We start from the raw sequence: 15,491 nt of genomic DNA, 5'->3' as shown, positions 1-15,491 counted from the left end.
AAGAACAGATTAAGAGTCATGAACAGTTAGTCTGAGAAGCTCTAGAGTTTCTTGAGAAGAGAATGGAGGGAATGGTAGATAAACAATTGTTGAAGAGATAGATTGTGAATATTCAAATTGAGCAGGACATGAGTGGTCAGATCAAAAGTGAATACCAAGCAAGATAAATGAAAATAAATACCACCTAGAAATATTGTGGTAAAGCTGCTAAACATAAAGCATAAAATATTTTTTCAAACTTACAAGCTCATTCTTTAAAAACTGGAGGAAAAATACCTATAAAACAATGACAATTAGATTTAAACTCCTTAGCAACCGAAGAAGACAGTGGGGCCATAACTTCTAAATGAAAAAAACACATACATACAAAATAAAGCAAATTACATCTTCAATTCAATGGACTAATGCAATTTCAAAAATTATAAAAGTGAAAATCATTTAGAAACTTTAGAAAATATGTATGAAACAGTGTTGAGTAAAACATATTCAGAAACTTGCATATATATTGTGATCATAACTATGTATAACTATTTTTACTCTCTTGTCTGTTGTTTTATAGTAAGAACAGAAAAGTGATTTTTATTTATTTATTATTTATTTATTTATTTATTTTTAAATTTTTTTTAAAGATTTTATTTATTTGACAGAGAGAGACATAGTAAGAGAGGGAACACAAGCAGGGGGAGTGGAAGAGGGAGAAGCAGGCCTCCTGCGGAGCAGGGAGCCCGATGTGGGGCTCAATCCCAGGACCGTGGGATCATGACCTGAGCCGAAGGCAGACGCTTAATGACTGAGCCACCCAGGCGCCCCAGAAAAGTGATTTTTAAATGGAGAAAGGTGACCAGGTGATGGGTATTAAGGAGGGCACGTGTTGGGATGACCACTGGGTGTTATACACAGCTAATGATTTGTTGAACACTACAACAAAAACTTATGATGTACTATATGTTGGCTAACTGAACATAATGAAAAATTAAAAAATAATAAATAAATAAATAAATAAATGGAGAAATGAGTTCAATATTTTTTAATAGAGACATCTATAAGAAGAAATGAAAGAAAGTGAAAATGAAACCAAGAATGGGTAAATACTCTTAGAAGGTGTTAAAATTGTTTTCATAGTTTTGAGGTCCTGGAACTTGGCCTGTGGCCCACCAATATACGAGGGGTCACCTCTCTGGAATAGATCAGCTCTAGAGGTAAAATCTTGCCTTTATAGTAAGGGCTACAAGTGTTTGTTTTTGTTTCCATAAATCTCAACAGTCCTGGGGTAGGGGGGTGGCAAAATCCAGAGTTACATATTCTGGAAATGATATTAAGACCTCTCACAAAGGGAAAAATAAACTACAGTCTGTCAAACTCTTGCTCCTTTTTGAAGGAGTCTATCTACCATTGCAGCCTCTGTATTCCCTGTTCAAATGGAGCAGGACATGAGTCCTCGGATCAAAAGTGCGTTCATTCTAAGTACCATTCTAAGTACCAATGTAAGTACCAAGATAAATGAAAATAAGCCCACACCTAGGAAAAGTCTCTGTTCCCAGTTTCATTCTTGCTTCTGAACAACCCTACACTTATCCTATTCAGTGACTGTCTTCCACTAAATTATTATGGCTGACAGTCCATACTCTTTGGATCTTATTAAGCACTCTACTAGAATGCTTAATTACTTTGGGGGTAAGATACTCCCTATCGGGTAGCATACATGTATTTCAAAAGACCCTGAAACAGTAGCTTACCACGAAGGAGTGACTCCAATAGGAAAACGATTAGGCTTCATGACAATTCTTTGGGAATTTTGGAATGAAGTCTGAATTATCTGTTCACTTCCAGGGGGTGATTTTGGTAACCACTATCAACAGTAGCAGGAAATAGGAGTAAAAGTAACCATATAAACATAATACCCATGCAGTCATCCACTAGGAACCTGCAAAAATCTGCGGGGAAACAGCGGACCTTTCCATAAGATGTGGAATGAGGGTTTGAGCTAATTTTATGTAAATTTTAAAGTGAAGAAAGATTTTCAGTGACACTCTGGGTACATTCATTGAACTAGAGGTATTGGTCAAGAGAAATGGGAAGCACTATGGCCCAGAGAACCCCCAGACTGTAAGAGAGTCAAACTAGAAAGTCATCAAAAGTCAAACTAGAAAGGAATTTCCTTCGCACGTGTGGACTAGTGATTTTCCAAATACCACTCTGGCCCCAGCTTTAGAGAGTTACAGAGGTGCTGGGCTAGCAGTAAACAGAACTTGACAGTTAAAGGTGCCGCTGCAAGTTGCACTTAGAAATTCCTTTAGCTTTATAAATACAAAGCACAAATCGTAACCTAATTCAGCAAAGTCCTCCTGCCCTTTTCAGTCTTAAACTCTCATCCAGTTTTCACCTCAAGGGCAGGGGCAGCAACTTTGATGTCTAATTTCCCTGACTGGGGGAGGACACAGAACCTATGGGAGAGAGGAAAAACAGAATTATTTTGCTGCACTGTTTTATCTCTGCCATCAAATAAATTATTCAGCCCTGCATTTTTGCTGCGGATTAACTGGGCCAATTGTGTCTCCTTTCTTCCCTTGGATGCCTGCCTATGGCCAGGTCAGTGCTCACCCGCCCAGTACGCAGAGGGATGTGTCCTGAGAAGAAAGATACAATCCAAGTTGATTCTTTTCCTTCGTTAAAAAAAAATGGTATCTGTTTTGTTGTTTTTCTTGTTATTGCTGTTTTTAATAGCATAGGAAGTATTGACAATGTGATATTCTAATCTGGTGTCACCATTTCCTATCTCAGTTTTGAAATTTATACTGCCAAATATATAATCACTGATTCTTTTCCTGCCATAAAACTTAAGCAGTTACCGTTTGGGGAGGTTATTTTTAAGGTTTCAATATTGGTAATTCTCTTTTATGAGGCCGAGAAGTATCCAGGCGGGGTACTTTGAAACTTCAAAGGCAAGGCAAGGGCAAAAGTGACATCTGGACTCAGTTGTGATAGGGCTTCTCAGCTTTATTCTCACTTTCAGTGTGCAGAGTCAGAAAGTTTGGGGGAAAATGGTATCAGACTTTTCTAAAAATTTGTTTCTAGGCCATTTTTTCTTCATTTTTTCCTGAGTCAAAAGAGCTAGGCTGGTCACTGCGGTGAGAAAAGTGGGGACCCAAACATTAGGGACAGATGAGGTGCTGGCTGCAGGGAAGGTGATGGACGTGCTCGTGAGGAGCCTGTGAACTTGGCTGAGGCAGAAGTGACACTATCTACCAAAGTTGTTTGGGTCTCCACAGAACAAATCCTACCACTTATGAATAGCTCGTGAGCAGGAGTCGGAAGAAGCAGTATAATGTCAAGGTTAAGGGAACAGATGCTGAATCTCCACTGCGTGGGGTGAATCTAAGCTCTGCCACTCCTTAGTTATGCGGATCTTAGACAAATTACTTAACCTCTCTGGGCTTTAGTTTCTACATCTATAAGCAAGGTATTGTGATGTTTAAATAAGTTACCATTTATAAAACGCTTAAAACAGTACTTGGCACAAAGTAGGTGATATATTTAAGTATTTGTCAAGTAAATAGAATAGGAAGTAGAATGGGAAGGGCTTTCTGCTGGATAATGTTCTCCAGAGCCCTGTCCTACCCCCTTCCTCACACATACAGTTTGCCTCCCCAAGAGCTACAGTTAGCAGGTTATTGACCCTGGGAAGTAGAAGCTTCTGTTCTGACCTCTATTAGTGGAGCGGTCAGTTAGCACCTCTATAGACCTCACACTCATGGACTCAACAAGCTCCAAGGGGCTAAGCAGAACACAGAAATCACCAAAGGCCTGTCCCAACCAGCATCAATCGGAGGGGGCATCTCTCCCTAGAGCCTTGACTCCTTGCCACACACAGCAGGCATGAGGACAGTGGCCGAGGGCCTGGTGCGTGGCCATCTGGAGGAGGTGAACTCGTGGGCAGGCCAGTCAGTCAGGGGCAGCCTGCCTGCGCCGTGGCCAAGCTCAGGCTCACCGCCTCCCCCCTCCGCTCCCACGTGCCCCATATCAAGACTGGGATGGCTTCTCTCTCAGTACTGAGGGTGGGGACGACGTGCAGCAGGAAGGGGCAGCGGGAGAGGAGAAACTAAAGGCACCCAGTCACAGGATGTGTGGCAGGAACCTCGGCCAACCCCAGGTTATAGATGAAGAAACTGAAACTCAGAGAGGAGCAGCAAACAGGGAACATATAAGTTTTGTGAGGCTGACCTTTCTAAAACTTCTTTTTTGGGGGGCGGGGTGTGGAGTGCTCTTTAAGAGAGAGAATATAGAATTCAAATACAAAATGCCCGTGGCCACTACCGTGCCACTCAACAGGAGAATGTGACGGAGGGAAAAGTCACAGTGGAAAGACACATGGTCTTAACTATTGTGGCTAAAATCTCATACTTATGAAGATTTTGCCAAAGAATAAGACATGTGACCTCACTGCTAGGGCCCCTAATGGAGGCTCGGAGGGGACTTTGGGAAGCGCTTGTGTACGTGAGAAACCCTGAAGCTCAGCTTCATTCACTTTATGGTGAGTTAGCTGCTGCACCTAGCTGACGGTCACTGAAGTAGAGAGCAGCAGGCCCGGCTTCTTGATCCTCCCAGGAAGCAGGGGCAACTGTGATCTATGGGCCTCGACTGGTAGGGAAGGTGTGGAAAAGGAGAGGACAGTAGGGAATATGGAAACCAATGCTCCCCAATAGAAGGCTTTTAGAAGCCCATCCGCTGTTTTCTAAAAGCCCAAGAATGTCAGGAATGGGAACAGAGAAGACCAGAAGGAAGTATGTGTGGAGCAAAAGAGTTAAGCCTCAGGGGTCAGAGCAGGGGCCTTCCCCTAGCTCCCTGGGTGCTGCTGCACAGACCAGTCTGCCCTACTTTGTGCATCCAGTACCATGGGAGGAAGATGGCAAAGGGGGAGGATGCACAGAGGGGCGGGGCACCAGCCCAGGCTAGACCTGCCATCAGCTGAGATACCTGTTCTCTATCATGATGCTTCTTTCTTCTCCAGGAAAGTGGTTTGTTTTTTTTTTTTTTTTTTTTTTTTTTTTTTTGCGTGTGGTATTATGCAAAACTGGATAGAAATAAATAAAACCCACCAAGTCTCAGGCCTAGGCTTGCAGTGGCCAGTTCATTGGGAGACATAGAAGGATTCTAGGACTTTATAAAGCCAAAAGATTCTTACCAGAGAGCAGGAGGGCCATCACAAGGAGAGTGTTACTCAGTCCCATAGTGCTAGAGTTAAAAAAAGAAAAGATAAAACTTGATTAGAAAATGACTAAAAACCAAAACATGACAAGTGGAGCTTGGGATTCACTTAGGCCCATGCGTGTAGCAGAGACCATGCTATGTGTTCACCAAGGCCATTTCCTTCTCCTTCTAGCTCCACAGATACACCCTACATCCCAGCCTCCCCTGCAGTTAGGTGGCCCATGTGATTGGGTTCTGGCCAATGGAAGTGTGGGCAAAAAAGACACATGTTACTTCCAGACCTGCCACTAAAGCCTCTCTCTCTTTCCTCCCTCTCCTGCCTTCTTGGATGCAGAGAATTCAGAGGAGTCCAAGGCCCTAGAGGATGGCAAAGCCTCACTATGAAAGGAAGCTGGATTGGTGAACAAATTAATAAAGCAGCTCTTTCTACCCTAAAGTGATCCATACTGGACTGTGACATGAGCAAAACATAAACTTTTATGGTGTCAAGCTAATGAAATTTGGGGGATTGTTTATTGGAAGAGCTAGCTTACTTATCTTGACCAAGACAATGGGTATGATGGGACAAATGGAGAGTATTTATGTTTAGAAATCAACTTGCCTTTGGTTTCCCTGTGATTCTCAAACTTTACTGTGCATAAAGATCATTTGGAAGATCATGTTAAAGCCGTTATCTGGGCCTTGTCCACAGAGATTCTGATTTAGTAGACTCGGTGAAACCCATGTCAACAAACTCACAGGTGGTGCTGTGCTGCTGCTTTAAGGACCCTACTTTGAGAACATGATGAGCCAAGGAAAACAGCAGGCATTGCTTTATAACTTCTGTCCTCTCTTTCTTCCTTTCCCTCCCTCCCTCCCTCCCTCTTCACTCACCCACGTACTCCAACTTAGACCAAAAAGGCTGGAGAGTGGCTTACAGGGAAGCACAGAATAAGGGAGAATGACCAAAAATAGAAACAGCTAAAAAGCAAACCAAATGCAAGAATATAAAGTGGAGCCTGGTATAAGTTCAATGCTAAATGTTTACCGTTTAGAAATCTGCCCACCCTGCATAGTTCAGGTCACAAGTTTGACCTATATCTCTTTAACAGCCAAAGTGAAAATGAAAACCTAATCAGTGAATTAACTTATAGATCTGTCCATTAGGATAAAACAAACCAATGCTCAGGAGAAGATGCACAACAATTTGTGATCCAATAGCAGAAATTTCTTCCTTGGGGGTGATTTGTCTAGAAGTCATTCCTGATCCCTTTGGGCTCTGCTAGATACCCTTCCTCTCTACTCCCATAGCACTCGGCGCAGGGTTTTGGGCTAAAAGTGTCTGTTAGGTTTCTTCCCTTCTAGACTATAACCTCTCTTTTTAGTTAAAAATTTTTGAATAGATCATACCTGCACATGGTACTAAATTTAAAAGGTATAGGTGATAAATGGTGGAAAGCAAGTCTTTCTTCCAACCCTGTGCCCTAGCTATCAAGTTTCCCCCCACAGACATGACTGGAGAAACCACTGTTACCTGTTAACAGCTTCTGGACTCTACTTGCAGTTATTTTAGGCAAAACAAAATGAAAAACATAGACCCATATTCTTTTTTCATTTTATTTTTAAACACAAATGGTAGCAATTTATACACAATTTTGCACACATACCACTACCTTAGAGATTGTTCTGTATCCGCATATACTGGGTATCTTCATTCTAACAGTTGCATATTCTGTTGTATTCTACTGAGTGACAATAATTTATTTTACCAGCCTCTATCAATGGGCATTTAGCTGTTTCCAATATTCTGCTGCAATGAAAAACCTTGATCAGATGCCAAAACACGTATGTGGGAATAAGCTATCTTCCTAGAAGTAGAAATGGCTTGACCAAAGGGTCAAAGGGTAATTGCAATTTTAATTTTCAAAGACATTGAAAAATCGTTCTCCCCTAAGATTATATGTTCACGCTCCCCGGCAACAAAACACGAGCACGCCTATTTTCACATAGCTTTTGCCAACATAGCATGTTTTCTATCTTGTGATCTTTACCAATAGGTAAAGTTAAAATGACATCTCATTGTAATTTTTAAAAAGTATTTTTCATTGTGGTAAAATACACATAACATAAAATTTACCATCTTACTCATTTTTTAAGTGTACAGTGGTATTAAGTACATTGTTGTGCAACCATCACCACGATCCATGTCTAGAATTCTTCATCTTGCAAAACTGAAACTCCTCACTTACTAAACACTAACTCTCTGTTCTCTCCTCCACCCAGGCCCTGGAAACCACCATTCCACCTTCTGTCTCCACGAATTTAAGTACGCTAGCTACCTCTTATAAATGGAATCAATTTGTCTTTTTGTGAGTGGCTTATTTCACTTAGCATAATTTATTCGAGGTTCATCCATGTTGTAGCATGTGTCAGAATTTCCTTCATTTTTAAAGCTGAGTAACATCCCCACTGTATATATATGCCACATTTTATTTATCCATTCATCTGTTGATGGATATTTGAGTTGCTTCCACCTTTTGGCTGTTGTGATAATGCTGCTGTGAACATGGATGTACAAATAGCTCTTTGAGGCCCTGCTTTCATTTCTTTTGGGTGTATATCAGAAGTGGAATTGCTGGATCATATGGTAATTCTATTTTTAATTTTTGAGGAACTGACATACTGTTTTCCACAGCAGCTGCATAATTTTTTAATCCCATTAACAGTGCACAATTGCCCTGTTGCAATTTCTCCACAACTTTGTCAACACCTGTTATTTTTTTTCCTTATGGTATCCATCCTAACGGATGTGAGGTGGTGCTCACTGTAATTTTAAAATGAATTTCTTTTATTATGAGATTGAACATCTTTTCAAATGTATGAGATAACCTTTCTTTTTCTTTTCTTTTTTTTTCTTTAGAGAGAGGAAGAGAGAGATGGGGGGAGTGGCAGAGGGAGAGGGAGAGAGAGAATCCCAAGCAGGCTCCACGCATAGGGTGGATCCAGACTCAGGCTTGATCTCACAACCCTTAGATCATGACCTGAGATGAAATCAAAAGCTGGACGCTCAACTTGCGCCCCAAGAGATAACATTTCTTGTTCCATGTACTGTCCATACATTTCTTCTACCTCCTTTTAATTTGAGTCTTTGGACTTTTTACAAATTTTTCTTAATTTGTAGGAGCTCTTTAATCTTTAAAAAATTAGTGTTAATTAGTAACTATTTAGAAAGGTAGTGCTTTGTGACAATGAGTTACACATATATTCAGTTGCTGAATCACATAGTAGGTGTTCAGTATATGAACCTCACACTTACTCCTGATTACTCTCTTCCTCCCTTCCAATGATTTCAATAGGTTACAGAACTTGGGCATTAACTCTTGGGCCAAAGCTGACAGCACTCAGTGGTAGAGCCTGGAAAGAGGGTGCTCTATTTGATTCCTGTGCACTTCTTCATACTAAATCACCACCAGCATCCTGTTTGTCATAGAATCTGAGGACTGAGAATCCTTTGAGTCTGAACTTCCATCTAATATAGGAATCTCCCATTGTTTGCAAACCCCCAAAATCAGCATGCTTACCTAACCAAAGATTTGTTTTTCCTTGGGGTGATGTGTTGAACAGGGACACAAAATCAAATTATATTTCACTATAAATTTAACAAATCACCTTTAATTCAAATTATTACATGAATCAGTATGGCCCACGATATCTTGGACAAATGATCCCTATAATTCATGCACTAGGGAGAAGCACTGGGTATGACAAGGAAATCAATACCATTTTAATTTCTCTATTTGGAAATGCTCTCTTCGCCTGAGCAAGAAACTGCCCCTCTGTGACTTCCTCTTCTCGATACTGGTGTCATTCTCTGGAGCTTCTGACAAAGCCCTTTAAGAATTTGGGGACAGAGATCACATCCCTCCTCAAAATCCTGGCCCAGCAAGGAGTCTTTCGAGTAAACTTGACTAACATTAATTTGAAGATTGGACACTTTCCTGGACAACACTTTGGACACTTCATTTGTCAGAGACCCTAATAAAATACGGTGCTAAAATACTTGAGATTGACATGATCCTCTATACCCCACGTGAAGAATTTCTCTCAAGTCTGGCCATGGCATATGTGTGAAGATGGGGGCTTGGGTTAGGAAACCAGTTTCTTCAATGTTGTTGGCTCTGAAGAAGAGCAGAAGTGTCACTGTTCCCTCAGGAATGAACTCTCAACCACAACCACGAGTCATTGCTTTCTCCAGAGGGCCTGAGAAGTAGAAACCCTGGCTTTTGAAGGGAGGGAGCAAAAAGGGGAATGGGAGAGGAAAGAACCTAAGAATTTATGGGGGGATTCTCTGAGAAGAGATTTCTGTCAGCTGTATTCAGAATAAGGTCTGTATGTGGGTGAACTGGCCAAAAACCTAAAGCAAGTAGCCTCCATGTACCTGAAGGTTCACTACAGAAACCAAAGAACACCCACTGTATGGCACTTTTCTTTACTATATATGTCTGGCCCATCATAGACCGTGAGTGAGAAGCAGCTGAATGACTACACTCTTATCCCTCACAACGAAGTGGGATTACTTACCCCCACATTACAGATGAAGAAATGGAGCCTCAGAGAGGTTAGGGAACTTGCCCTAGCCACCCAGTAGTAAATGATAGAGTTGAGGTTTAAACCCACACAGCTTCATTGTGTTCTTTTTAACACTGGGATAGTTCCTTTAAACGTTCCAGCCAGTTTCAGACTGGGCTGTGGGAGCAAGGAGAAAGGATTCTGATTCTACCTACTCTACTCTTAAGGTAGCCGGGGAGCAGCACGTCCCAAAGGCCAGGTGTGACGGTGGCTCCTGGGATCAGAGGGCACATTCAAGGGAAAGAGGCTGCATTGGGGGTAGGAGGAGTCAAAGTGTCCCTCCTTGTCAGGAGAGTTTCTGTCCTAAGCTTCCATTCATTCCACAAATATTACTTGAGCACCCTTTATGTGCCAGGCAGAGAATGCTCCTCTCGGCTCCAGCCCTGGACAGGTTATCAGTTTTCTAGCATGGACCTAGCTCCAGGCACACATTAGTGTGTTTCAGCAAGTCTCACCTAGAAGAACTCTGGGGAAATACATGTATTCGGGCAGGAAGAGAAGAGGATAAAGAAGGGATCTTTTGTGTCTCAGATCTGAAGGAAACTGTGGGATCTAGTTCAGGCACCAGATGGTATGAAGGGACGTGGGGTGGGGGTGGCCAGCCTGAGGGTGGGACGGGGTGCAGATACTGTGTCACAGGAAGGGAGAGAAGAATTCAAGGTAGAAGTTGAGGATCAAGAATTCAAGGTAGATCTGAAACAAATAATACAATATATGTTAAAAAAAAAAAAAAGAAGAAGAAGATAGCAGGAGGGGAAGAATGAAGGGGGAAAATCGGAGGGGGAGATGAACCATGAGAGATGATGGACTCTGAGAAACAAACTGAGGGTTCTAGAGGGGAGGGGGGTGGGGGGATGGGTTAGCCTGGTGATGGGTATTAAAGAGGGCACGTTCTGCATGGAGCACAGGGTGTTATACGCCAACAATGCATCATGGAACATTACATCAAAAACTAATGATGTAATGGATGGTGATTAACATAACAATAGAAAAATTTTTAAAAAAGAATTCAAGGTAGAAAAATGGTCCCTGTTTCACAACTTTGTCTAGAATATTAGTGGGGATCAGGGGATCCAGAAAAAGTGCTAAGTTTGCTGGTGTCTTAGGAAAACTGTTCATTGAGACTGGCTCTCATGCAAGCATTTACTGAATTTACTCAGTGACAGGCTTGTTCTACAGGTTGTGGGGGAAATAAGGATGTGTGGGCCTTGCTCCCTCACCCAGTATTAAAAAGAACGATAGGGTGTACACATATAACTACAATTTAAGCTCTAGGATCAGTGTGGAAGGTGGCAATGCATATCTCCTCCTGACACATTTAAGAGTTCTTGCTTTAAGCAAAGCAGGAGATGATGCTACAGCCTCCAAGGAGGGAGGATTAGGTCAGCCTCAGCCCAGTGCTCAGGGCCTTCTGTCAGTTCATCCTGTCACTGGACAAGCCAAGCTTGCTGGGCTGGCATTGTGAGTGAGGTCTGGGAGGACCACAAGGTGCCCGTGGCCTTGGCTTGCCTCTGGTTGACATGCTGCATGAATTACTTCTCAGAGCACCAGAACCTGAAGCTATACTCTTAGAGCAGCTACCATTGCCTTTGAGGTCCTGGGAGGGATAGGATAGGCTTGTTTCCTTTTTTATGAAGTTTCTGAACTACAAAATAATAAGGTTGCTGGGAATGGAATGTATTTGAATTTTAACAAGGCTTCTGACAGGGTGTCTTGTGATATGCTTGAGAGCAATGTGGAGAAATGTGGGATTGGTATTAGTACAGTTAATGGCTGAAAAGCAGTGCCCTAATATCATTCATTCATTCAACAAAGATTTATTGAGCCAGGCATCCTGCTAGGTGCTTGGACTATAATGACGACCAAAACCAGGAACAGCCCCTTGTCACATGGTTGCTTATAGTTTAGTGGAGAAGCAAGATAATCACACAAATAAGTGTAAACTTGTAATGATGACAAGTGCTACAAAGGAGAGGTTCGTGGTATTTTGAATGCCTATTATAGGACTATCTAAACTGAGATTTGAAGAATGATGTGATAGATTAAAGATGGACATGTATTCTTTGCTACTCCTCCCATGAAGAGGTGATGTCTAATCTCCTCTCCTTAAATCTGGGCTGGCCTCAGAGACTTGTTTGACCAATAGAACACAGCAGAAAGGATGTTTGGGATTTGAGAGGCTAGATTATAAGAAGCCTTACAGCTTCTATTTTTCTGGGAATACTCTCTTGGGCTCTGAAACATCATGAAAACTACCCTGAGACCACCATGCCAAAGAGGCCATGTGCAGGCGTTTGGGTCAACAGTCCCACCTGAGTCCTGCCTTCCAGCCATTTCTACCAAGCCACCAGACATAGGAATAAAATCTTCTATCCTCTAGGTCAGAGGTCAGCGAACTACAGCCTGCAGACCAAATCTGGCCACCACCTATTTTTACAAATAAAGTTTTGTTGGAATGCAGCTATACCCATTTATTTAATTATTGTTTATGGCCACTTTTCCATTACAGTAGTAGAGATGAGTAGCTATGTTAGGAATGATATGGCCTGAAAAGCTGAAAATATTTTCTATATGGCCTGTTATAGAAAAAAATGCTGACCCTTGATCTAGGTCAGCACTGTCCAATAGAAATATAATGTAACCACATATGTAATTTGAAAATTTCAAGTAGCCACATTAAAAAATTAAAAAGAAATACATAAAAATTAATTTTAATGATATATTTTCTTTAATTCAGTATATCTAAAATATTATAATCTCAACATATAATCAATATAAAATTATTAATGGATATTCTGCATTCTTTTTTCTGTATAAAATCTTGTAGGTATTTTACACTTATAGCACTTAAATGAGCTACATTTTAAGTGATCAGTTGCCACATGTGGCTAGTGCCTACTGAATTGGATAGTGCAGCTCTAGACTAGCCCATTCACTAGATTAATACTAACCACAAAGTGACTTCAGTTGATGCCATGAGGAACAGAAAAATCACTCAAAAGCCTGCCCAAATTTCTGGCCTACAACATTGTAAGGCAGAGTAAATATTCATTGTTTTAAGCTGCTAAGTTTGGGGGCAGTTTATTATGCACTAATAGGTAAACAGAACAGATTGAATAAGTGTTATATAGGTGAAAGGGATTGGCTTGGAAGGATTCTAGGCAAAAGGAACAGCAGGTGAAAAGGTACTGAGGCAAGAGGGAGAATGAGGGAAGGTTGATGTGGCTTAAATGACTAGAGGAGTGGGGAGACAAACCTGCAGAGGTCAGCAGGGGCCAGACCATACTTATCTTAGGGGTCAGCAAAGGATTTTGGTGTTTATTCTGAGTGCAACATGAATTATTGAAGAAATTAGAGGAGTGACATAATGAGTTTTGCATTTTGAAAAGACGACTTAGCTACTGCGTAGCAAATGGATGGTAGGGAAGCCAGAACAGATGCCAGAAGACCAATCGGTTGGCTACTACAGTCATTTAAATGAAAGAAGATAGTCACTTGGTCTAGGTTGGTAGTAGCAGACATAGAAGTGGATAGGTTCAAGCAATATTTAGGATTATAATCAACAGGATGTGAAGATGAGGATAAGGTATTGATTGATTGATTGATTCATTGATTCATTGATTCATTCAACAACTGAGTGCCAGGAATCACTCTTGTTTAATAGACTAACACAGTGGATGCTACAGGGCTTTTTTTACTTTTTCACTTGCACAAATAATGGGAAATTCATTTCTGTAAGTAGAGTAGGATAGCTTAATGGAGTCTGGAATGTCAGATGAGTTTGTATTTAATGTGATAGAACATTGAGAGTTTGGGATTAATGGTTTGGGAGCAGAAAAATTATGTAATGAAAGTTTAAAGAAAATAAGCCTGTCAGTGACCTGAGGAAGGAGGTGAGGGCTGGTGTTAGGGTGATCAAGAAAGCCAATATTAAAGTCTCATAGACCTGAGATGAAGAGGCTGAGTCAGCATCGGGAAGTGGGTATGACAAGAAAGAGATGAGCATGAGTGCCACCTTGATGAAAATGTGAACACTTCCTGGTGTCTGATGGACACAGGAGATGATGATTGGCTATGGATGTGTGTCACCCATCTTGAGCTTAACTGAATTCCCCCAGCAGCCATGTCTCTTTCTAACTCAGGCTGGATCGTATGTCTGACTTGGTTTCCAATCTCTTTTTGGAGCAAATCTTCTTGGGCCCCCATTTGTGGAGAGTTTTTCATACTTAACACTGCCTTACATTGATTAGCTGTCCTTCCCCTCACCCATTTGGGAGCATGGTGTTTCCACACAGATGTGAGGGGAGCAGCATCAAAGATGCATAGGTACAAAGAAGAAATGTCTATGTAGACTCATAAGGAGGAGAGGCTGCTTTTATTCATTCCCTGCTATTGTAGGTAACTAAGTATTAAAATCAAGAGTCCATTCCCCTCACTCACCCAAAAGAAGGAGCATAACATGTTGAGAGCATTTAGCTTTTCCAGTCTCCTTATAGCAAGTCTGTGTACAAGAGAGATGTCCAGTTCTCCTAGTCATATCTAGAATCAGATCTTTCTGAGTCAAGGAGCATCCCTTTTCCAAAAAAGTGCCTATGGGTAAGCATCTTGTGAAGTTTACAGGTGAGTCTGTGCACATCTGGTCAAGGGCTCCACCTACCACAAATAAGACCCATAGAACTCACTAAAAGGCATTTATACCAATCCTGGCCCTGTAAGAGGGCCCCTTCCTGTTCTCTCAGAACCAGAATCATGGTCAAAGAGAGAAAGCCAATGTTTCAAGGGCACAATTTGAGGGACGTCCCCTCTCCCCATTCTGTGTACCAACCCTACCCTGGGGCTTGGAATTCCCAAATTACTCATTCCTTGGGTTAAGGCATTTTTGAAAGCCCCTATTAAAATGCAAATGGTAGCTAGAAGGGAGCAATGTTTTTTTTTTTTGTTTTTAGCCATTAAGTTCAAGTTAATTTATCTGAATAAGAAAAGGAACTCAGAATGAAATCATACTCATAAAAAGAAGGAGAATAGTGAATGGGAACCTTCCTATTCTGATGGAGAGATGGAAAGTGCTGAAGACACGTTTTTCTTCTATACATAATCAAAATGGCGTCTATTTCCCAAACCTCACCCTGAGTATACTCCAATCTATGGTTCCGAAACAAGTCTCTATATTAGGTTAGAGATGAGGATGAAGGTCCAATAAAGGATTGTGTGCTCAGCCTATAACCCTATCCTTCTGTCCTGTCCCCTAGATATTCTTATTTGCCTGACCAAGAAAGGTGAACTGTCAACATTTGCTTGGATTCTGGATAACTACTCAGGGACCTTCCCCACCACCCTCTTTGCTTGTTTCAGACATGTTTTGTTTTGTTCTATTTCTTCACAGCTTTAGTCTCCTGGTCCAGAGATCCTTAAACTTACCTCCCACCTCTATCCAATTTTTGAAACATGGTATTTGAATCTTGATTCTCTCCTAAAGAATCTGGCTTGGCTTACCTTTTCACCTTTTATGCTTTTTCCTTTCCCACCTTAACCTCAACTCCATAACATCCAATCCTCATCTCCACCAGGAAGAGACATCTGCTATCCAGGGATATTAGAGTAACCAAAATATCAAGGTCAAAGACATAGTTATTAAACAGCACAATCACAAGGAGCCATTTCCTTGTCTTCAAAGC

At 41.4% G+C, this 15,491-nt stretch overlaps 1 protein-coding gene across 5 annotated transcripts in view; it reads right to left on the bottom strand.

Moving 5' to 3' along the window:
- CD86 (CD86 molecule) overlaps positions 1–15,491 on the bottom strand; it is an 87,995-nt gene that overhangs the window by 47,663 nt on the left and 24,841 nt on the right. For all 5 annotated transcript variants that reach the window (XM_078066580.1, XM_078066587.1, XM_078066574.1 and 2 more), the window contains exon 2: positions 5,183–5,232. In XM_078066580.1, the coding sequence (XP_077922706.1) occupies positions 5,183–5,232 (50 nt within the window). The remainder of the gene's footprint in view (positions 1–5,182; positions 5,233–15,491) is intronic.

This window comes from Halichoerus grypus, chromosome 1 (genome assembly GCF_964656455.1).
Source record: "Halichoerus grypus chromosome 1, mHalGry1.hap1.1, whole genome shotgun sequence".
In the NCBI taxonomy this organism is placed as follows: Eukaryota; Metazoa; Chordata; class Mammalia; order Carnivora; family Phocidae; genus Halichoerus; species Halichoerus grypus.
The sequence above is the reverse complement of the archived record's forward strand: the minus strand, read 5'-3'. Positions and strand labels throughout refer to the sequence as shown.